At 45.1% G+C, this 24,986-nt stretch overlaps 1 protein-coding gene across 1 annotated transcript in view; it reads left to right on the plus strand.

Annotated features, from left to right (window-relative positions):
* The window catches only part of LOC311108261 (mitochondrial peptide methionine sulfoxide reductase-like), a 90,870-nt gene that overhangs the window by 55,617 nt on the left and 10,267 nt on the right, over positions 1-24,986 (plus strand). Inside the window, exons 4-5 of the mRNA XM_084150884.1 lie at positions 1,488-1,592; positions 6,907-7,013. Of these exons, the coding sequence (XP_084007010.1) occupies positions 1,488-1,592; positions 6,907-7,013 (212 nt within the window). The remainder of the gene's footprint in view (positions 1-1,487; positions 1,593-6,906; positions 7,014-24,986) is intronic.

Genomic DNA, 24,986 nt, shown 5'->3' on the forward strand with positions numbered 1-24,986 from the left:
AAAAGTCAAGGGGTCTGAATACTTTCCAAAGGCACTGTATGTACAGTAAAGGAGGTCACAATTCCTCATTGTCTTTGAACATCAGAGTTGGTCAATCACATATAAATTCTTGTCACTTCAGATTCGAAAAAGACATGGAAGAATAAATCTGAATAAAAAAGAGTGTAACATATTTCTTGCTCCAGCCCTTTAGCCATGCACATAGTGCAGTGGGATGCAGAGAGTGGTGACATATGGACTTCTGTCTTCTGCTGAGCCTCATGCTGGCAGCCATCTTGCCCATCCTCCCCTGAGCTGCCAGCAGATGATGGCTGTGTGTGTGTGTCTCAGGCGTCCTTCAGATCACCCTGAACACACAGCTCCACTGCCAAGCCCACCAGCTGAGCGAGGGAGCTACCGGATGGAGGAGAAAGGAGAAAGAGAGAGAGTAGAGAGAGGCTGAAAGAGATTGCATGGCAAAAAAAACGAGGGAGGCTGACAGAGAGAGAATGGATGGATGGATTTAAAAGAAAGAATGGCTTACAGGAAGAGAGAATGGTAGAGAGAGGGAGGCAGAAAATGGATTCCTGAATCTGTGCGTGCGTCTATGCAATCAACTGTGCATGCGCTCGTGTGTGTGTGTGCGCATAAAATGATACACCATCTCAGTTGTGTCCCATGTACTCCCTTGTTCCTCCTCCTGTCTCCAGAATATCACTATGTTCTTCCATCAGGTTTATTGTACAGTTCCTCTGTAGCGTCAGTCTGTAATGAGAGTGACCCTACAGGTTAGTTCTTATTACTTTTTTAATATCCCTGCTGTAGATGTGCTGCAGATAGTGGCGAACACAGCCTTATGAGGTGATATTACACAAACCAATCTCAGTGGAATAAAGTAATCTCGCTAGAAATGTCTTGAATTAGGAATAGAAGAGCAGGCCTTTATATGAAACGCTGTTTTACTCTGTCATATTGAGATGTGAACTTCTGTGAATGTCCCTCGGCACTAGATATTCAACTGCCAGTGAGGGAGAAAGAGAGAGTGGGGAGAGAGATGGAAAGAATGAGACAAAGTAGGGGATGAGAAGACGGAAAGAGAAAGAAAGAGGTGGAAATGGAAGAGTGAATGAAAGAGAGTTCTCTATCCAATCAGCATGTCCCGTCCTCGGTCTCCAGCTCGCGTGATTGGAGGACACTCCTACCTTCAGAGCCCTGGGACAGAGGGGCTCTCTTCTTGGTTAAAACATTCATAACTCCTCCAGGACAGCAGCTCCCAACTGGACTGGAGAACAACATGCACTCACAGTCAGGCTTTTCACTGCTTCTGAAGAGTTGATAGAAACTCAAGGTTACTTATCCACAGAGCTAGAATCAGATTATCATAACCCACTCCTAACCTTAACCAGAGGGATAAGGAAATATCTGATCCTGGACCAGTGGATGGGGGCAACTTTCTGCCTACTTCTCCTAACCTCCCCATCTCTCCTGTCTTCTGCTGTCTCCTTCAGGTAGAACAGGCCATACTGAGGTGGTCCGGGTGGTCTGGGAGCCAGAGAAGACAAGTTTCTCCAAACTGCTCAAGGTGTTCTGGGAGAGCCACAACCCCACTCAAGGTAAAACCATCTCTGTCCATCCACACACAGACACCTCTGGTATATACAATTACAGTATTTCCAAAGCAAAAAATTGCTTTGGAATTCTCTCTGCCCTAAGCTATCCGTAGCAGAATGATGAGTCCGCCATTTTTAGCGGCTACAATCAGGGTTCTATGGAATGACGGTAGGGAGGGAGGGAGAGAGAGGGACATGGAGAGGAGGAAGAGAGAGAGAGAGTGAGAGGAGAGGTGCCTGGAGTGTGTAACCTCTTAATCACACACAGCGCCAAGTGTGTGTGTTTAATTTCACCCTTATTGACCCTGTGTGAGTCCACAGGACATGCACGGCCCCAGAGGAATGTGCCTCTCTGTGTTAGCTCTGACCCCTCCTCACCTCAGGCAGGTCAACTCAGCTGGCCAGCGCAACCTCCGGACAACCTTACACACACACACACACACACACACACACACACACACACACACACACACACACACACACACACACACACACACACACACACACACACACACACACACACACACACACACAATGACACACACACACAATGACACACACACACAATGATACACACACACACACACACACACACACACACAATGACACACACACACACAATGACACACACACACACAGACACCCACCCCCCCCACACACACACACACACAATGACACACAGTGTAGAAGAAGATACACACACAATATGAACCAGAGTAGAATACACACAAGATGAGACACATTGTTGATGACTCTTTTCCACACTGTTGACAGCACTATGTTATCATTCTCAGGTCACTTCAGTATCATGAATCATGACCTAACGTTACCTCCGGAGTGATTTGGCTCCAGAACACTACTGTTGCACATAGCGTGCAGAATGTAACTTTTAATTTTCTCCATTCAACTTTTTCAACTCCATTCAAATTTGATGGTTTGATATGGTGGGCTCAAAGAAAGATCCTGATCAAATCAAATATGCATCCATAATGCATTACCTACACTGAGTGTAAAAAAACATTAAGAACACCTGCTCCTTCCATGACATAGACTGACCAGGTGAATCCAGGTGAAAGCTATGAACCCTTATTGATGTCACTTGTTAAATCCACTTCAATCAGTGTAGATGAAAGGGAGGAGACAGGTCAAATAAGGATTTTTAAGCCTTGAGACAATTGAGACATGGATTGTGTATGTGTGCCATTCAGAGGGGGAATGGGCAAGACAAAATATTTAAGTGCCTTTGAACGGGGTATGGTAGTATGTGCCAGGCGCACCAGTTTGAGTGTGTCAAGAACTGCAACGCTGCTGGGTTTTTCACGCTCAACAGTTTCCCATGTGTATCAAGAATGGTCCACCACCCAACTGACATCCAGCCAACTTGACACAACTGTGGGAAGCATTGGAGTCAACATGGGCCAGCATCCCTGTGGAACGCTTTTGGCACCTTGTAGAGTCCATTCCCCGATGAATTGAGGCTGTTCTGAGGGCAAAAAGGGTGTGCAACTCAATATTAGGAAGGTGTTCCTAATGTTTGGTATACTCAGTGTATACAGTATAGTAGTATAGTAATAGTAACACTGTAGTTTAGTCCTCATTCCCAAAGTGGATGTAATATTCAGAAAGGTTCAGATAGAGACTAAGGTAAGTGAGGGAAAAAAGTATTTGATCCCCTGCTGATTTTGTACGTTTTCCCACTGACAAAGACATGATCAGTCTATAATTTTAATGGTAGGTTTATTTGAACAGTGAGAGACAGAATAACAACAACAAAATCCAGAAAAACGCATTTGTCAAACATGTTATACATTGATTTGCATTTTAATGAGGGAAATAAGTATTTAAACTTCAGACGGGCCTGTATATGTGCTTTCTTGAGCAGGGGGACCTTGCGGGCGCTGCAGGATTTCAGTCCTTCACGGCGTAGTGTGTTACCAATTGTTTTCTTGGTGAATATGGTCCCAGCTGCCTTGAGATCATTGACAAGATCCTCTCGTGTAGTTCTGGGCTGATTCCTCACCGTTCTCATGATCATTGCAACTCCACGAGGTGAGATCTTGCATGGAGCCCCAGGCCGAGGGAGATTGACAGTTCTTTTGAGTTTCTTCCATTTGCGAATAATCGCACCAACTGTTGTCACCTTCTCACCAAGCTGCTTGGCGATGGTCTTGTAGCCCATTCCAGCCTTGTGTAGGTCTACAATCTTGTCCCTGACATCCTTGGAGAGCTCTTTGGTCTTGGCCATGGTGGAGAGTTTGGAATCTGATTGATTGATTGCTTCTGTGGACAGGTGTCTTTTATATAGGTAACAAGCTGAGATTAGGAGCACTCCCTTTAAGAGTGTGCTCCCAATCTCAGCTCGTTACCTGTATAAAAGACGCCTGGGAGCCAGAAATCTTTCTGATTGAGAGGGGGTCAAATACTTACTTCCATCATTAAAATGCAAATCAATTTATAACATTTTTGACATGCGTTTATCTGGATTTGTTTGTTGTTATTTTGTCTCTCACTGTTCAAATAAACCTACCATTAAAATTATAGACTGATCATTTATTTGTCAGTGGGCAAACGTACAAAATCAGCAGGGGATCAAATACTTTTTTTCCTCACTGTACTCTCTGAAGTGCTGCTCACATGCCCAGTGATGCTAGATAAGGTAACCTACTGATTCCCTTATTATAAGACTCACTGTCATATTCCATGTGATCGTAGCAGGACACTACTCTCAACAGTATGACTAAATGTGTCCTCTAACACCTAGCCAATGATTGCGTGTTTGAATGGGAGCTTTTTGTCAGGGAACAAAATCAGTGTGGTTCACTGTGTGTCTGCACATCTCACACTCCGCTCCCAGCAACAGAATAATTACACAGAGGCAGGCGGTATCTGGATCAGTTTCTATATCTGGATCAAGGTGAACTGTGCTTTGATTGAAATTACAGAGTGGTTGGTCTGTTCTCATCTCCAGGTAGTTTTCCCCAGACAGACAGGGTTGATTGTGAGTTTGGTTCATAAGACGAGCCTGTCAGAGCAAGCACAGTTTGCTGGTTGGTTGGCGAATGGACAGACTAGAGTCTAGACATTTAGAAGAAATGATCTCAGCTTAGATCCCCTTTATATACAGTGCATTCGGAAAGTATTCAGACCCCTTGACTTTTCCCACATTTTGTTACGTTACAGCCTTATTCTAAAATTGATTAAATAAATAAAAATCCTCATCAATCAGCACACAATACCCCATAATGACAAAGAAAAAACAGAAATACCTTATTTACATAAGTATTCAGACCCTTTGCTATGAGACTCGAAATTGAGCTTAGGTGCATCCTTTTTCCATTGATCATCCTTGAGATGTTTCTACAACTTGATTGGAGTCCACCTGTGGTATATTCAATTGATTGGACATGATTTGGAAAGGCACACACCTGTCTATATAAGGTCCCACAGTTGACAGTGCATGTCAGAGCAAAAACCAAGCCATGAGGTCGAAGGAATTGTCCGTAGAACTCTGAGACAGGATTGTGTCGAGGCACAGATCTGGGGAAGGGTACCAAAACATTTCTGCAGCATTGAAGGTCCCCAAGAACACAGTAGCCGCCATCATTCATTTTTATTTTACCCCCCTTTTTCTCCCCAATTTCGATCTTGTCTCATCGCTGCAACTCCCCAACGGGCTCGGGAGGCGAAGGACGAATCATGTGTCCTCCGAAACATGACCCGCCTAACCGCGCCCGCTTAACCCGGAAGCCAGCCGCACCAATGTGTTGGAGGAAACACCATTCAACTGATGACCGAGTTCAGCCTGCAGGAGCCCGGCCTGCCACAAGGAGTTGCTAGAGCACGATGAGCCAAGTAAAGCCCCCCCGGCCAAACCCTCCCCTAACCCGGACGATGCTGGGCCAATTGTGCGCCACCCTATCGGACTCCCGATCATGGCCGGTTGTGATACAGCCCGGGATCGAACCCGGGTCTGTATTGACGCTTCTAGCACTGCGATGCAGTGCCTTAGACCGCTGCGCCACTCGGAGAGGCCTGGCCTCCATCATTCTTAAATGGAAGAAGTTTGGAACCACCAAGACTCTTCCTAGAGCTAGCTGCCTGGCACAACTGAGCAATTGAGGGAGAAGGGCCTTGGTCAGGGAGGTGACCAAGAACCCGATGGTCACTCTGAAAGAGCTCCAGAGTTCGTCTGTGGAGATGGGAGAACCTTCCAGAAGGACAACCATCTCTGCAGCACTCCACCAATCAGGCCTTTATGGTAGAGTGGCCAGACGGAAGCCACTCCTCAGTCAAAGGCACATGACAGCCCGCTTGGAGTTTGCCAAAAGGCACCTAAAGACTCTCAGACCATGAGAAACAAGATTATCTCGTCTGATGAAACCAAGATTGAACTCTTTGGCCTGAATGCCAAGCGCCACATTTGGATGAAACCTGGCACCATCCCTACGGTGAAGCATGGTGGTGGCAGCATCATGCTGTGGCAATGTTTTTCAGCAGCAGGGACTGGGAGACTAGTCAGGATCGAGGGAACGATGAACGGAGCAAAGTACAGAGAGATCCTTGATGAAAACATGCTCCAGAGCGCTCAGGACCTCAGACTGGGGCGAAGGTTCACCTTCCAACAGGACAACGACCCTAAGCACACAGCCAAGACAACGCAGCAGTGTCTTCGGGACAAGTCTCTGAATGTCCTTGAGTGGCCCAGCCAGAGCCCGGGCTTGAACCCGATCAAACATCTCTGGAGAGACCTGAAAATAGCTGTGCAGCGAGGCTCCCCATCCAACCTGACAGAGCTTGAGAGGATCTGGAGGGAAGAATGGGAAAAACTCCCCAAATACAGGTGTGCCAAGCTTGTAGCGTCATACCCAAGAAGATTCGAGGCTGTAATCACTGCCAAACGTGCGTCAACAAAGTATTGAGTAAAGGGTCTGAATACTTATGTAAAAGTGATATTTCCTTTATTGAATTTTTTAAAATGTTTTAAACAACCTGTTTTTGCGTTGTCATTATGGGGTATTGTGTGTAGATTGATGAGGGGAAAAAACAATTTAATCCATTTTAAGGTTGTAATGTAACAAAATGTGGAAAAAGTCAATGGGTCTGAATCCTTTCCGAATGCACTGTATATATAACCCTTTGTTTGTCTGTGTGTGTGTCTGTTTGAGTGTGTGTGTGTTTGTCTCTCTCTTTATGTCTGTCTGTCTGTCAGATTTGTCCTTTGTTTATGTCTTACTCTATATTGAGTGAAAAGTGTTTTCTTTAGTCCAGTAAATTCTCTAACAGTTACCCAACATTGTCTTCTCTCTCTCATTGTCAGGAATGCGCCAGGGCAACGACGTAGGAACGACCTATCGATCAGCCATTTACACCAACACACAGGAGCAGCTTGAACAGGCTTTGGCCTCCAAAGACGACTATCAGAAGGTAAAGTAAAGTTTATGTGTGTGGGAGTCACATCAACTCAATAATCAGTTCTCTAGAGAGGTTCAAGCCATAGAAACAAAAGCTGGATGTGGAAGAAAATCTATTTCCCTCGAATAAATAAATAAATAAAATCCCATACGGTAGCCATACCAGAACACATTATACCAGCTTTACACTGAGAAAGACAACGTTTTCCCCCCCCGACTGCACTAGTCACATGAAATGCTTGCTGCAACACACCCATCTCTCCAGCGAGCATCAGTCAAGGTTCAAAGCCCGTCACCTTACAGGGAACATGCATAAAGCCAGGAAGCCTACTCAACCTGCATAATGGAGAGGGATGGCATGCTGCCACTGATTCCCCCTGTGAGAGGAGAGAACAGGAGGGGAGGAACAGCAGAATCTCTGTGGTGCAATGCTATGTGGAGCAGCTTTACTGCACTAGACCCCACCCTCCCCAACACTGCTGCATGCATGGCTTCCAGAACAATGGAGAGACAGACCGAGAGGGGAAGAAAACATGATCTTACAGTGGAGCTAGGCTGGTCTCCTCTCTCTCTCTCTCTCTCTCTCTCTCTCTCTCTCTCTCTCTCTCTCTCTCTCTCTCTCTCTCTCTCTCACTCTCTCACTCACCGGTGTCTACAACCTTACTGCTCTCGTCTTGATTCATTCTGTAACCACTTTCTCTGACCTGATTTCCGCCCTCACCTCGCTCTCCATTTCGCTGGCCCTTCTCTCTCCTTTGTTCCATATGGAAGCTGAGGTATGTCAACTACAGGATGTTAGACCGAGAGATGGATAAAGACGTGTCCCTGTATCTATTGACAGTTTAATCTCTCATTGGAGAGTGTTGATGAGATGACCTTGAGTGTCTGGACGCCTTCATGGTTCTATTGTGGAGCTGCTGTATTCAGATGAAGTTTTGCCATACTGTCTTTGTGCAGAGAGGAGACGAGACGAGGGGAAGGTTCGTCAGGTTTGTCTGGATGAGCAATTCTCCACCTCTTCATCGACAGAACAGAGCAGAGCATACACCGTTGAGTTGGGAACCATTTCATGTACAGTACTGAAATACCAACCTTGGAGCTATTCACTACATTTAATATCTGGCTAGTTCTGAAATGTATGAACATTAAATAGTTTACTTTTCAACACTTTATATGTTCCTTCAATAGAAACAAGCAGATATTCAATTGCTGCCAACACACACACTTTCTCTGTTTGCTTACCCCATCATTCCAGTCCCCGCTTTTCTCCCATTGTACCTGACCCCTAGTGGGCTATTCATCGGGCTAACAGCGTCCCATGCTGCTTCACAGGCTAGGGTTGGGGTGTCTCAGCGACATGGGGAGATAGGGAGCACACTCCCACGGATAAGGAGGAGGTGGAGGAGGAGGTACAGCATAGGGGTTGGATTTGTTCCTTCACGGAGTGCTGCCTCCAGCTGATGAAGCTACTGGGAGGGAGGCTGAGATCCTGCAGTCTGCAGCCGCTCCTCTCCTAATGGCTGGCTAATAGCACAGCCGACCAGGGTACACCCTCTCTCCGTTCCCCCCTGTCCCTCCATCCCATCACCCGTTCCTCTACCCCTCCCTCCAAGGCCCAGCCTCTCACCAAAATGAGCCCCATTTACACATGCATTAGGGGGCCACAGCCCAGCAGCCACTGCAGGAGAGGCCTTATATTGGCTACTGTCAGTGTCTCCTTTACAACACAACTGTTATTACTACAACTCATTTTGGCCTGCACATTGTGGATGATTTCATATATATTTGCAAGCGTCTGTGTTTGGACGTTCTGTTTAGTAGGTTATAACTCTGATTGTGCATATTGCACCCTGCATTCTCTATACAGCCCTCCACACACCGTCTACCTCTACTATCTATCAATCTGGAGTAGGTCCTTAAGGACAGGATTATCTGAAGATGTTTCAGACGTATAAAAAGGGAAACTCATCATTTCATTTCTCTCCTTTAATAGCACATTTTGACCTGCTACAGTTCATATTGCTTTGTTAGTTTCCGTGCTGTTTGCTGGTGTTATGAAACACATTTACTGGGTAAGTGTATGTTTTCTCCCTCTGTGAATTTGGACATTTGCGTCGGTTGGTTGTGGAGTGGGGTCTAATTTATTCTCTGGTTCATGTCTCGTCTACCGTGACAATCATATCATCTGTGAGCGGAGCTCGTCTCGTTGTGTTTTGTCTCGGCTGAAAGGAGGCCATTTGCCACTAATGTCCCCCCTGGTCACGGGTCTGAGACAATGCCACAGCATTTACCTGAAAGCCTGTTTATTTTGCTCTAGCATTTGCTATTGTTGGCTGTGTTTATGTGCACAAAGCGGCAGCCTCTGCTTACACAGTCACTACTCTGCCAAAGTGTCTACATACAGACACGCTCACACACTCCCTCTGCTGGCCTTGCTGCCTCTTGTCCTCCTCCATTGTCTGCCCCCCCCCCCCCCCCCCCGCTGAGACATCTGCTCCGCACCACATACCCAGCAGCAGGGTCCTGCTGCCATGGAAACAGAGGAGGTTCCAGACCCCCCCCACCCCCAGTCCTACCCCTCGGGCTCTCTGATTGGTCCGGGCAGTCCTAATGAAGCTGGGTTCAGCTGGGGTCGTAGGTCATCTGTAGAGAGGAACCTCGGCTGCGTTTTAATCAGCTGTTGACCCCTAGCATAATGAAAGGGAGGTCAGACAAGGGGTTAATAAAGCCCGCTCTGACTGACAGCTAGAGAGAGAGAGAGAGAGAGAGAGAGAGAGAGAGAGAGAGAGACGGAGGGGGCAATGGCGGGAGGAGGAGAGGATAGGGTTAAAGGGGAGGGGGTTAAGACAAGCAATGGCACAGTAGTTGGACGTGCATGAGGCCAATGGAAAGCGAAACGTCAATATGGTGGGGTTGGTTGCTCATTGTTTCCTGGGTAACAGGGAGAGGGAGACAGGGAGGGTGCGGTGGTGGTGGTTCTTCCCCCCCCCCTCTCTCTCTCCACTTTGGGGGGTTTAGGCCAGGGTTATTCATATTTATTGCGTCGGCGTGTTGCCATCTGAGGTGCACCGAGAGGGGGAGGGAAGGAGGAGGAGAGGGAGATCCAGAGTGAGGGAGGGAGGAGTTTACACTGGGGCACTTCACTCAGTGGGGTCTCCCTCTCCACTGGCCTTCCCCTGCTATGACCACTCACTGAATGACCACTAGGAAGTAGCCCAACAGAAGTGACCTATACCCCCCAGTAGATGAATGGCTGTCAATAACAAGTCAACAGTCGTTGCCGTCTCAGTTTGTTTCAGTAAATGATGGTGTAGGAAATCAAATATCAAGCTGGACATAGTTCTAGGCTAGGGTTGAGGGGTTAGTATCTGTTTGGAATCAGATGGCCTGGGCTGAGGCAATATGCTGAGGTACTGAAGCAGATGTTTTCTTTTCATTTCAGATGTAATATGCCTGTCTTTGGTCTCCAGTGATTTCTAAATTGCTGCAAATTGCTTCTCATTCACTCTAATATTCCATATCTGTTTGCAAACCCCTCGAGAGCCCCCCTTGTCAGAGTATACTTTGCTGAACTTGAAAAGGTACACATAAAATACTTCCATTTATAGATTATGTCACGGTTTCGGCCGAGGCTGCTCCTCCTCCTTGTTCGGGCAGGCTTCGGCGGTCGTCGTCCCCGGAGTACTAGCTGCCACCGTTCGATGTTTCATGTTTGTTTGGTTTTGTCTGTTTGTACACCTGTCCCTTGTTAGTGTTTGATTTTGTTTCCTATTTAGTTATCGTGTGTTGGGTCAGGTGTTATGTGTGATTGTTATGTCAGCTGTTACTGTTGATGGGTTTTCTCTCTCGTATTGTTTGTTGTCGAGAGTCCGCACTGCGTGCGCCTTTTCTTGTTTTTACGCACTGTTGTGTGTGTGCGTAATTTGTTCTTGCCTCCCGGTTGGGTTGGCTATTTCACCTGTTTGGAGTTCTATTTTGGATTACTAAAGTCTGTTGACGAACACCTTTGTTCCTGCGCTTGATTCCCTGCACCACATCCACACTCAGCGTTCTGACAGATTATTTCCATTCCTTTTAATCTGCAAATCTGTTTTGATCTATATTGCAACCTACGCATTGCAATGGGGACCAAATTAATAAACATTCTAGATGTTATTTTTACCATCTGTTTTAGACAGAATATTTGCATTGAAATTATTGTATGTCCCTCTGGTATACTCACTGTAAAACCAGATCAGGTGGTTCTATCCTAGTCTTATATGTCAAGTAAACTGAGTTCAGATACAAAGTCTCAGTAGAGATGGAAGAGGAAGCAAGATATCCCACTCCATGGTTTTGTCTGGTTACATTACAGTCAATGAACTACGCAGACCAGACCCAGCTGCTATCACATTGGTGTCTATGGGAGAGCCACCCCATTAAGCAGACCAGAACTGACAATTATTTTCAATGGTAAACGGCCTGAGTGAACTATCTTTATTTATCCACCATCTTTGGTCTCACCTCAAGGCACCACCATATCCCAAATCATCATCCCTGAACCGAGCTTCACTTCCACACTGAGGACACAAATGGTGACCCTTCCTTTCTCCAACACTAGGGAGCACTGTGCCCCATTCACCATTCAGATCACAGCACCTGAATGACACAGAGACAGAAGATCATCTCTCTCCCTCCATTTCCCTTCTCCTCATCTCGGAGGAATTTAAGTGATTTCATCCTCCTCTCTCAGGAGTGGAGATAGAAACTCCGCTATGGCCGGCGTATTACAATCTATTAGCGCGTAAATTACAGGCCAATAATACCCAGGTTTCTACCTCAGAGGGTGTAGACGACGTGTTCTGCTGCTGCTTACCTCACCTCACTGCCGAGACGACCGACCACCTCCACTAATTAGGCTGACTGTCGTTAGCTAGCTAGCTTTGCCTGCCTGCCCACTGCTATACCTCATTAAAACAGAGCCTTCTCCATCACACCATTAGGATGACTCTACTCTCACATCATCAATGCTGTTGACTAGTGCAACTAGCATGCTATCTAGAGGCTATTTGCCATGAACCTCCATATTATCATTATCTTGTATTATCATTTTCCGGCCTCTTGTGAGGTTATGGATTTTTATGGCCAGATATTGATGTGGACATAGTGATATAGCTATGCTGTTTAGAAGCTCATCTGGCATGGCGTAGAGAGCAAACTGAGCTGTGTGTGCATGTGTGTGCTATGCACAATAAGCCTTTCAACAGAACTATTGAAGATGGTGCAGATCCACAGACAGACTATTGTCAAGGTGATGACAGGCCTCACAGCAGATCTGATTTAGGGGGGAACCACGACAACCAGTGGTATCCTTGATTCAAGGTGACAGCAGGGTGTCACTGCAGTTTTAATGGCCAGGGCCAGGCAGGGGTTGTGACAGCAGTGACACTGTGTCACCGTGTCATACACAGAGCCATCAGGTCATGGTGGGGTTGATTTTTATAGTTTCTGTGGACAGCAGTCACTGATGTAAGGCCCAACTGAACCTCAGGATTGTTAGAGAGAGAGGAGATATAGTGGAAATGGTAGACATAACCAAACCTAGACGGTTAGGAGAAAAGGTAAAGAGGACTGATAGTAAATACACTGAGTGGACAAAACATTAAGAACACCGTCCTAATATTGCGTTGCACCCCCCCTTTTGCCCTCAGAACAGCCTCAATTTGTCGGGGCTTGGATTCTACAAGGTGTTGAAATCGTTCCACAGGGATGCTGGCCCGTGTTGACTCCAATGCTTCCCACAGTTGTGTCAAGTTGGCTGGATGTCAGTTGGGTGGTGGACCATTCTTGATACACACGGGAAACTGTTGAGTGTGAAAAACCCAGCAGCGTTGCAGTTTCTGACACAAACTGGTGCACCTGGCACCTACTACCATACCCCGTTCAAAGGCACTTAAATATTTTGTCTTGCCCATTCCCCCTCTGAATGGCACACATACACAATCCATGTCTCAATTGTCTCAAGGCTTAAAAATCCTTCTTTGACCTGTCTCCTCCCTTTCATCTACACTGATTTAAGTGGATTTAACAAGTGACATCAATAAGGGATCATAGCTTTCACCTGGTCAGTCTATGTCATGGAAAGATCAGGTGTTCCTAATGTTTTGTACACTCAGTGTATACAGTATATGACACTGTGGGGGAGATAAGGGCAGTAAACTGTAGCACAATGTTACTGACTCCCGAGGCCTGGCTGATCTCCTGCTCTGGCAGTGAGGTGTGTGTGTGTCTTCCTCTCCTCTCTCCCCCTCTTCCTCTCCTCTCTCCTCTCTCCCCCTCTTCCTCTCCTCTCTCCCCCTCTTCCTCTCCTCTCTCCTCTCTCCCCCTCTCCTCTCTCCCCCTCTTCCTCTCCTCTCTCCCCCTCTTCCTCTCCTCTCTCCCCCTCTTCCTCTCCTCTCTCCCCCTCTTCCTCTCCTCTCTCCTCTCTCCCCCTCTCCTCTCTCCCCCTCTTCCTCTCCTCTCTCCCCCTCTTCCTCTCCTCTCTCCCCCTCTTCCTCTCCTCTCTCCCCCTCTTCTTCTCCTCTCTCGGTAGAATGAGTGAGTGACTGGAGGCCATGGTCGGGCTAATTATCTCTTCCCCCTCCGGCCCTGCCCCCTCTACCTCCCCTTTCCTCCCCTGTACCCCCCCATCTGTGGCAATTTTAGATGGAGCTGTGTGGCATGCTTCTCCACGACATCCTAATGCACCAGACCAGTTGGTTTAACAAACACGGTGCTGCCAACCATCTGCCGGCCAAATCTGTCTTCAAATTGCTTTAGTAACAAACTCAACTTTCTTACCCTCCGCTCCTTTCCACTCCTCTCTCTGTCCTTCAGACATAACGACTTGGAATGTTGAGAGGACAGAGGTTGAGTAAATAAGGGTGTTGTTGTGGGTGTCGGGGGACAACGTTGGATCACACTCACTCGTATGGGAAGAGTTGGAAGATTCTAATATACATGACTGTTGTGATTGCTGGGGTTACTGTAGATGATGTCTGTCTTTCTGTCAGCTTGTCTGTCCGTCTTGGAAAGATGGATCTGTCATTTTGATCCTTCCTGTTGACCTACAGGCTGAACCTGGCCTCTTGTCCAATGATTTCTCTCTTTCTCTCCCTCTGTCACTCTGTTGGTCATTCAGAGTCTTGGATAGTTGGTTGTATAATAACACAGGTATTACTTCATGATTATTACACAGGTATTTATTATACATAATATCCCATTGACAACTTGGTTCTCTCAATGGGCATTCTAAGATATAGCCTAAAAACCTCACACACACACACACACACACACACACACACACACACACACACACACACACCTCACATCTGTCTCTCCTCTTCTATGATGGCGGTGAAGCTGTGATGGTCTGTCCCCATCTCATCATCTCATCTCAGGGTGTGAACAGCCATGCTACCTCACTGGTGTCACTCATTCTCCTGTCCTTCTGTCCACTTACAGCCTGTAATATATATATTATAGTTCCCATCTCCTGCCTTTAGTTTAGTAAAGGAGTGACGCAGCCCATCTGATTTCCTTCCGCCCGCTCTTTTGCTCTAGTCTCACAAGCAGACTTTCCCATTTGGATTTGCTTTCTGATGGTACTCACAGGAGACCTAAACAAGTGGTATATATGAGATTTTTAGCCTGCCCGCCCACATTTCCCTAAACATCATTATGGACAGTGGGCCTGCTCTGCCAGGGAGGGAGCCATGCCACCTTCCTCCAGTGATGTCACTCTCTGTGCCAACAGCACACACACACACCATATGCACAAAGACACATGCATGCAGAAAGACACACGCATACAGTTCATACATACAAGCACTACCACTATGAACTCAATGAGCTGACTGACTCATAAGAGAGAGTGTTCTCCTTTTCCATCCATCTACTACATAGTGTCGACTCTAGTCCTGACTGTCAATGGTGGAATCAAATGTTTCACATTGTGAAATTAGGCAATTATAGAGCATTGTGAATGTCCCCCATCCCATCCCCATTCTGACAATCTCAGCCAGGAAGGAACACGTTGACATAGAATAGATGTTTTCTTTCTGCTCAACTGCTTAGTGACAAAGTATTGTCTTTCACAGCCATTTGTAACGGGGGAGAATGAAGCCGTTTCAGCCACTGTCTGTTCCGTTCTCCATTCAGCATTGGCCAGCAGAGTTGGAGGATTGGGAAGCTTCTGGTTAATTTGATGTCAGGGTATTGAACGTGGTGCTCCACTGGCTGACTTGATTGTATTGTTCACGTGGGGAGTATTGCTCTCTGTGTGAGGCACAGCACTGCAGGAAATGACCTCTGAGGCTGGGGCTGATGGGCTACAGAGGAAGGCAAGACATCCTCCTTTTCTCTCTCTCCCTCCCCCTCCGCTCATACGTTCATTGTCCTGAGGTAGTGTGTGTGTTCATGAGGTAGTGTGTGTGTGTTCATGAGGTAGTGTGTGTGTGTTCATGAGGTAGTGTGTGTGTTCCTGAGGTAGTGTGTGTGTTCCTGAGGTAGTGTGTGTGTTCCTGAGGTAGTGTGTGTGTGTTCCTGAGGTAGTGTGTGTGTTCCTGAGGTAGTGTGTGTGTTCCTGAGGTAGTGTGTGTGTTCCTGAGGTAGTGTGTGTGTTCCTGAGGTAGTGTGTGTGTGTTCCTGAGGTAGTGTGTGTGTTCCTGAGGTAGTGTGTGTGTTCCTGAGGTAGTGTGTGTGTTCCTGAGGTAGTGTGTGTGTTCCTGAGGTAGTGTGTGTGTTCCTGTATTGTGCACCTGCTGATCAGGCCTTTATTTTAGGCCTATACGTTTCTTTGTTGTAGAAAATCGCTATAATTTTTTGTATTTAGCTGTGTGTGTGTGTGTGTTTGTGTGGAATTAGGGGCTGGGGTTTTCTCCCCTCTCTTCTCTGAGCACAAAGGCATTTGTGTGTGTATTGTGTCTCTCCTGTCGTCTCTCTCTTTCTAATCCTGCTCTAGCTCTTTAACATGCTGTGCCAGGTTTCTGTGTTTAGTTTCATTCTCTCCCTCTCTTTTTTTCTTCTTTTTCCTGCCTTCCTGAAATGGCTGCAATAGAAAGTCATGTTAGGCTGCTTATCGCTGCCTTTCACGTTTCTGGGTTAACCAGGGCGCGCAGGTATTTGCATTCCAAATGAGCACTCTGTCTGACATGCAAATGAATTAGTCTGAATTATGCATTTAGCCATTTGGTAACATAACACAGCACAGGACCGCTGGAACAAACACAGCAGCCACCGCCTGAGTTAGAGGATGACAGGGATGCCATTTTGGAGATTCTGCCACTTCCTCTGACCCAGGATGTAGATTAAGCCATAGGGGAGAGAGGGGTAAGTTGAGCCAAAGGGTTAAGTTGATCCACACTTGTTTCGAGGAAACCATACACAAAATGTATAATTTGACCAAATATTTAGGAAGAGGTTGTCATTTCATGGAGTCTGTAAAGTAAGAAACCACATGGAAAAAGTTAGGTCCAAAAAACAGATTTGAACCAAGTCAAATGAATTGCATGACGCTTGTATCTAAACCAAAGTAGATCATTTTAAGATTGTTGTTTATATACATCAGTTGGGGTCTCTATAAGCGTCAATATTAGGTCCTAAACCTAGCATGAAAGTGCATCCTTATAGCTGTGTGGGCTAATATAGTCAAAATGTTTGCCTTGGGGTAAGTTGAGCCAACAGTTGAGCCAATGGCAAGTTGAGCAAATTGAAGTGTTTTCTTCCCAGCTGTAATGCAAGGCATTTTAGCTGGAAATGAGGTAACAACAGGGCCTGGCCTATGTTAAAAGTGTTTGTTAGGTGTTAAGCCTGTGTTAAAATGATTTAAAGACAAAAAATCTATCGTGATTGTGTTGAATTGTGTTTAGAAAATAAAGATAGACATGTTTTAAAAAGGTAGTGGTACTGTTTCATTCAGTACAGAAATGTGTAGGTGACTTAACTTACCCTGTCCTGCAGCTCAACTTACCCCATACCCGGAGGAAAGTTGTTCCAGGAGACAACTTTTTTAGACAAGCTATGTTTTCAAAACTGTCATGTTTACATGAATTCAGATTATTTCCAGGGATACACAACATCCTGAAATATATGTAGATATCTTTGTTAGAAAGAATACTATATTTCCCTTGACGGAGTGATGCTGAATGTATAAAATGGCTCAACTTACCCCACTCTTCCCTATGTGTGTGGGTTTCACACCCACAGAGATACAGGAGGTCGTTCATAGTCAATAGAGTGGGTAGATACAGTAGTAGCTAATGCTTCAGTATGGAGTAGCTCCATGGTTTGGAATGTGATCAAGGAACCTGTGTGTGTTCATATGAGGAGTTAATATCCAGCCTTACCGTCTGCCTTCCTCGCCTCTGTGTTCAGTAGACAGAGAGAGCTGTTGAGGAGACCCAAGCCCCCTGGATCTCCCAGGGGAGCCCCTGTCTTCGTCTACCCCCACATGGGGGTCCCAGGTGGGGCCGGGGGTGCATGCTAGTCCCCCTGGGGGTAGGATGACCCCTGACCAGGAGCCCCCAGCTAATGAAGGAGTGAGCGAATGATTGGATGGAGGAGTAAATTATGGATGGGGTTTAGAGGAGAGGTATGACCTTTGTTCACAGCACGTCACTCTCAGCTGATGAGATGTATGTGTGTGTCAGCTGATTAAGGCTAGTGTGGACTCAGCCAACACAAAGATAAAAGACCGAGTTCAGACGCATAAAACTGAATTTTCCATCTCTTCCATTGAAGCAGACGACACCATTTTGTATACATCTGGCCCTTCATTGGACACTGTGTTAACAAACCTCCAAACGAGCTTCAATGCTATACAACACTCCTTCAGTAGCCTCCAACTGCTCTTAAACACTAGTAAAACTAAATGCATGCTCTTCAATCGAACGCTGCTGGCACCCGCCCACCCGACTAGAATCACTACTCTCGACGGGTCTGACCTAGAGTATGTGGACAACTACAAATACCTAGGTGTCTGGTTAGACTGTAAACTCTCCTTCCAGACTCACATTAAGAATCTCCAATCCAAAGTTAAATCTAGAATCGGCTTCCTATTTCGCAACAAAGCCTCCTTCACTCATGCTGCCAAACATGCCCTCGTAAAACTGACTATCCTACCGATCCTTGACTTCGGCGATGTCATTTACAAAATAGCCTCCAACACTCTACTCAGCAAATTGGATGTAGTCTATCACAGTGCCATTCGTTTTGTCACCTAAGCCCCATATACTACCCACCACTGTGACCTGTACGCTCTTGTTGGCTGGTCCTCACTACATATTCGTCGTCAAACCCACTGGCTCCAGGCCATCTATAAATCACTGCTAGGCAAATCCCCGCCTTATCTTAGCTCATTGGTCACCATAGCAACACTTACCCGTAGTATGCGCTCCAGCAGGTATATCTCACTGGTCATCCCCAAAGCCAACACCTCCTTTGGCCGCCATTCCTTCCAGTTCTCTGCTGCCAATGACTGGAACGAATTGCAAAAATCTCTGAAGCTGGAGACTCTTATCTCCCTCACTAACTTTAAGCATCAGTTGTCAGAGCACCTTACCGATCACTGCACCTGTACACAGCCCATCTGAAATTAGCCCACCCAACTACCTCATCCGCATATTGTTATTTATTTTGCTCATTTGCACCCCAGTATCTCTATTTGCACATCATCTCTTGCACATCTATTATTCCATTGTTAATACTAATTGTAATTATTTTGCACTATAGCCTATTTATTGCCTTACCTCCATAACTTGCTACATTTGCACACACTGTATATATATTTTCTGTTGTATTTTTGACTTTATGTTTTGTTTTACCCCATATGTAACTCTGTGTTGTTGTTTTTATCGCACTTCTTTGCTTTATCTTGGCCAGGTCGCAGTTGTAAATGAGAACTTGTTCTCAACTGGCTTACCTGGTTAAATAAAGGTAAAAAAAAAAAATACCTTCCTTACTGGGGTACTGGCCTGACTGAATTGGAGAGTGGATGAATGTCAAGTCCCATTTGCTTCCATCCACTGCTAAAGCCTTGTCTCCTAGACCTACCATGACTCACTGCTTAGACACAGATTAGAAATGAGAGATAAACATGTCATTCTTCTCCTGTATGGTTTCCTTTGTCTCTCAGATTAACTATGAGCCATCTGCTGCCAGACTGACATGTACACTATATATATACAAAAGTATGTGGACACCCCTTCAAATTAGTGGATTTGGCTATTTCAGCCACACCCGTTGCTGACAGATGTATAAAATCGAGCACACAGCCATGCAATCTCCATAGACAAACACCGGCAGTAGAATGGCCTTACTGAAGAGCTCAGAGACTTTCAACGTGGCACCGTCACAGGATGCCACCTTTCCAACAAGTCAGTTCGTCAAATTTCTGCCCTGCTAAAGCTGCCCCGGTCAACTGTAAGTGCTGTTATTGCGAAGTGGAAACGCTCAGCCGCGAAGTGGTAGGCCACACAAGCTCACAGAACAGGACCACCAAGTGCTGTAGCGCGTAAAAATCGTCTGTCCTCGGTTGCAACACTCACCACTGAGTTCCAAACTGCCTCTGGAAGCAATGTCAGCACAATAACTGTTTGTCGGGAGCTTAATGAAAGGGGTTTCCATGGCCGAGCAGCCGCACGCAAGCCTAAGATCATCATGTGCAATGCCAAGTGTTGGCTGGAGTGGTGTAAAGCTCGCCGCCATTGGACTCTGGAGCAGTGGAAACGCGTTCTCTGGAGTGATGAATCACGCGTCACCATCTGGCAGTTCGACAGACGAATCTGGGTTTGGCGGATGCCAGGAGGACACTACCTGCCCGATGCATAGTGCCAACTGTAAAGTTTGGTGGAGGAGGAATAATGGTCTGGGGCTGTTTTTCTTGGTTCGGTCTAGGCCCCTTAGTTCCAGGGAAGGGAAATATTAACGCTACAGCATACAATGACATTCTAGATGATTCTGTGCTTCCAACTTTGTGGCAACAGTTTGGGGAGGTTCACTAGTTTACTCCAATTAGGGAAGGGGTGGTGGGGTTGGAAAGTAATAAAGGGAAATATATTTAAAAAAGGATATGTACAGTGGGGGAAAAAAGTATTTAGTCAGCCACCAACTGTGCAAGTTCTCCCACTTAAAAAGATGAGAGAGGCCTGTAATTTTCATCATAGGTACACGTCAACTATGACAGACAAATTGAGAATTTTTTTTCCAGAAAATCACATTGTAGGATTTTTTATGAATTTATTTGCAAATTATGGTGGAAAATAAGTATTTGGTCACCTACAAACAAGCAAGATTCTGGCTCTCACTGACCTGTAACTTCTTCTTTAAGAGGCTCCTCTGTCCTCCACTCGTTACCTGTATTAATGGCACCTGTTTGAACTTGTTATCAGTATAAAAGACACCTGTCCACAACCTCAAACAGTCACACTCCAAACTCCACTATGGCCAAGACCAAAGAGCTGTCAAAGGACACCAGAAACAAAATTGTAGACCTGCACCAGGCTGGGAAGACTGAATCTGCAATAGGTAAGCAGCTTGGTTTGAAGAAATCAACTGTGGGAGCAATTATTAGGAAATGGAAGACATACAAGACCACTGATAATCTCCCTCGATCTGGGGCTCCACGCAAGATCTCACCCCGTGGGGTCAAAATGATCACAAGAACGGTGAGCAAAAATCCCAGAACCACACGGGGGGACCTAGTGAATGACCTGCAGAGAGCTGGGACCAAAGTAACAAAGCCTACCATCAGTAACACACTACGCCGCCAGGGACTCAAATCCTGCAGTGCCAGACGTGTCCCCCTGCTTAAGCCAGTACATGTCCAGGCCCGTCTGAAGTTTGCTAGAGTGCATTTGGATGATCCAGAAGAGGATTGGGAGAATGTCATATGGTCAGATGAAACCAAAATAGAACTTTTTGGTAAAAACTCAACTCGTTGTGTTTGGAGGACAAAGAACACCATACCTACTGTGAAGCATGGGGGTGGAAACATCATGCTTTGGGGCTGTTTTTCTGCAAAGGGACCAGGACGACTGATCCGTGTAAAGGAAAGAATGAATGGGGCCATGTATCGTGAGATTTTGAGTGAAAACCTCCTTCCATCAGCAAGGGCATTGAAGATGAAATGTGGCTGGGTCTTTCAGCATGACAATGATCCCAAACACACCGCCCGGGCAACGAAGGAGTGGCTTCGTAAGAAGCATTTCAAGGTCCTGGAGTGGCCTAGCCAGTCTCCAGATCTCAACCCCATAGAAAATCTTTGGAGGGAGTTGAAAGTCTGTGTTGCCCAGCGACAGCCCCAAAACATCACTGCTCTAGAGGAGATCTGCATGGAGGAATGGGCCAAAATACCAGCAACAGTGTGTGGAAACCTTGTGAAGACCTACAGAAAATGTTTGACCTGTGTCATTGCCAACAAAGGGTATATAACAAAGTATTGAGAAACTTTTGTTATTGACCAAATACTTATTTTCCACCATAATTTGCAAATAAATTCATAAAAAATCCTACAATGTGATTTTCTGGATTTTTTTCCTCATTTTGTCTGTCATAGTTGATGTGTACCTATGATGAAAATTACAGGCCTCTCTCATCTTTTTAAGTGGGAGAACTTGCACAATTGGTCGCTGACTAAATACTTTTTTCCCCCACTGTATATACACTACCGTTCAAAAGTTTGGGGTCACTTAGAAATGTCCTTGTTTTCGAAAGAAAAGCACATTTTTGGTCCATTAAAATAACATCAAATTGATCAGAAATGCAGTGTAGACATTGTTAATGTTGTAAATGGCTATTATAGCTGGAAACGGCTTATTTTTTAATGGAATATCTACATAGGCGTACAGAGGCCCATTATCAGCAACCATCAGTCCTGTGTTCCAATGGCACGTTGTGTTTGCTAATCCAAGTTTATCATTTTAAAAGGCTAATTGATCATTAGAAAACCCTTTTGCAATTATGTTAACACTGCTGAAAACTGTTGTGCTGATTAAAGAAGCAATAAAACTGGCCTTCTTGAGACTAGTTGAGTATCTGGAGCATCAGCAATTGTGGGTTCGATTACAGGATCAAAATGGCCAGAAACAAATAACTTTCTTCTGAAACTCGTCAGTCTATTCTTGTTCTGAGAAATGAAGGCTATTCCATGCGTGAAATTGCCAAAAAACGGAAGATCTCGTACAACGCTGTGTACTACTCCCTTCACAGAACAGGTCAAACTGGCTCTAACCAGAATAGAAGGAGGAGTGGGAGGCCTCTGTGCACAACTGAGCAAGAGGACAAATACATTAGAGTGTCTAGTTTGAGAAACAGACGCCTCACAGGTCCTCAAATGGCAGCTTCATTAAATAGTACCCGCAAAACACCAGTCTCAACGTCAACAGTGAAGAGGCGACTCCGGGATGCTGACCTAGGCAGAGTTGCAAAGAAAAAGTCCAGTGTCTGTGTTCTTTTGCCCATCTTAATCTTTTCTTTGTATTGGCCAGTCTGAGATATGGCTTTTTCTTTGCAACTCTGCCTAGGTGCACAAAGCGAGGTCATACAGAAATGGTTTGTTGAGATCGGTGTGGAAGAACTCAGAGACTTTCAACCTCAACCCCATCGAACACCTTTGGGATTAATTGGAACGACGACTGCGAGCCAGGCCTAATCGCCCAATATCAGTGCCTGACCTCACTAATGCTCTTGTGGCTGAATAGAAGCATTTCCCCGCAGCAATGTTCCAACATCCAGTGGAAAGCCTTCCCAGAAGAGTAGAGGCTGTTATAGCAGCAAATGGGGGACCAACTCCATATTAATGCCCATGATTTTGGAATGAGATGTTCGACGAGCAGGTGTCCACATACTTTTGGTCATGTAGTGTATCTTCACACAGAGAAGATGTGATAGTTAACTGATTCTAGCATGTGTGTATGGTACAGTAGGTCTTTAACATGATGATTATATGTGCCAGGACGTAACGCAAATAGCCTGGAGCTATACATGTACTATACACTGAGTGTACAAAACATTAAGAACACCTGCTCTTTCCATTACAGACTGACCAGGTGAATCCAGGTGAAAGGTATGATCCCTTATTGATGTCCTTTGTTAAATGATGTCAACTCAATATTTACTTCATTTCACAATAAGCAATAAGGTACAGAAATGAAGTGTAACTTCCAGAAACGTTAAAATGAGGGCCAGGTTGTCAGGATGGGTAGTGTACTGTATAAGTACACATTCATTACAAGTAAGTACTCCTCAAGATAAACTGTGTAAAATCCAGTGTAACACCTAGTAATGTACAATGCTTTAAAATAGTGTATTTTTCCACATGACCAAGTTAACCCAGATGGTACACTTTATTTTGATGGCAAGTGCTAGCAATAACGTTGAGTGGAGATATATTTTCAACAGTGCACATTCATGGGTAAGTAATTAGAGCCTATTGAGCATAATCTCTCGGACACCCAGCGCATCCACAAGGGGTCACAACCTTTGTGACAGTTGTTACTGAATCGGATGCAGCTGAGAAGAGACAAAACAATACGTTTGTGAATTTAGTGGAAACCTGCCCATTTTTAACAAGTATGGTAACAAGCATTCATTGTTACACCATTGTAATTACAGACCACAATTACTAATAGTTACATGTTGTTAGTGTAACTATTGGTTGTTACAGTTAACTACAATACTTGTTACAGTGTAATTGCACATGTAAGTGTTACCTAAATATACCCTAAATCCATAATGATTTAATAAGCCTTTATTTTTTACTATAATTTCTATTTGACCTTCATTAAATAGTATCACCTATTACTTGACCCTCAGCCATGACCACGTTTACAGAGGAAATAAATAAAGGTAGGCTAAATCAATTGATTTAATGGAATGATAAAAATGTAGGGAAGGCAAAGAACACTAAATGACTAGTTAAATATACTTGGTTATTAGGCTACTTACGGTCGCTACAGATAGTGGCTAATAATATTTAACGTAGGCTATAGCATATAAATTGAAGAAAACAGAAAAAGTCGGAGTATATTATTAAAACATTCTAGAGAGCACAAAGGTTACATTTGGAGTGACTCTTTGCCATGTCATCCCATATGGCTTGCGTCTCCAAATTTAATCCCTGCAAATTATAATACCATACAATTAAAATTCTGCATAATGGAACAGCATTTCATACTTCACTGTGGAAAATGGGCATAAATAGGCCTACCTGTCATGTTGATATGCTTTTCAGTTCCCTGCCATATGACCGGTTTCTAAAACAATTCTAATTTAGCATATAGATTATTTACAATCCCCTTACCCAAACGGTAAGGGGATTGTACCTAGCTCTTATCAATAGCTGTTATCATATCAATGTATACATTACAGTGCATGGAGAATGCTGTTATTTCTATCTGAAAAAATAGGCAGGTTCGCTCAACCTTATTCATTGTTTCCTCGCTCATAAAGGTGGTGGATTTATTAGGGAATTAAGTCAAGGTCAGAATATGGCATATCTGTAGACACACCTCCACCACACCTCAATTTATTTGATCTCCATCCTAAACGTGTACCTTGCTGGCACTGGCATTTCCCCCATGCTTAAGTTCAAGCTCAGAATACGTGTAGAGAGAAAAGTGCATGAAAAAGGAAACAAAGTTCCATTTTCACCAAGGGCGAAATAGTGGTGTAGATATTGGGGGGGACGAACAGTAGACGGGTGGTACTCCCCATATTTCTTTTGTTGACATTTCAAAACTCATTTCCTGCAATTCTACACAGTTTGTTATGACTAATTATGCCTTTCTTGAGGGGTATTTTGAGGGTTATATGGAGGGATATTTTGAAAACACAGTACAATTAATGTTGTTGACTCATCCTATACTCGTATATGTGGCCAAAGCACTTCAAAAACCCCACCTCAAACTTGTATCTCAAACAGACCGTTTAAAAAATGCTTGCTATTTCCTCATAGAGGATGAGCTGGCCA

Source organism: Coregonus lavaretus (genome assembly GCF_964263955.1).
Source record: "Coregonus lavaretus genome assembly, chromosome: 33".
Lineage (NCBI taxonomy): Eukaryota > Metazoa > Chordata > Actinopteri > Salmoniformes > Salmonidae > Coregonus > Coregonus lavaretus.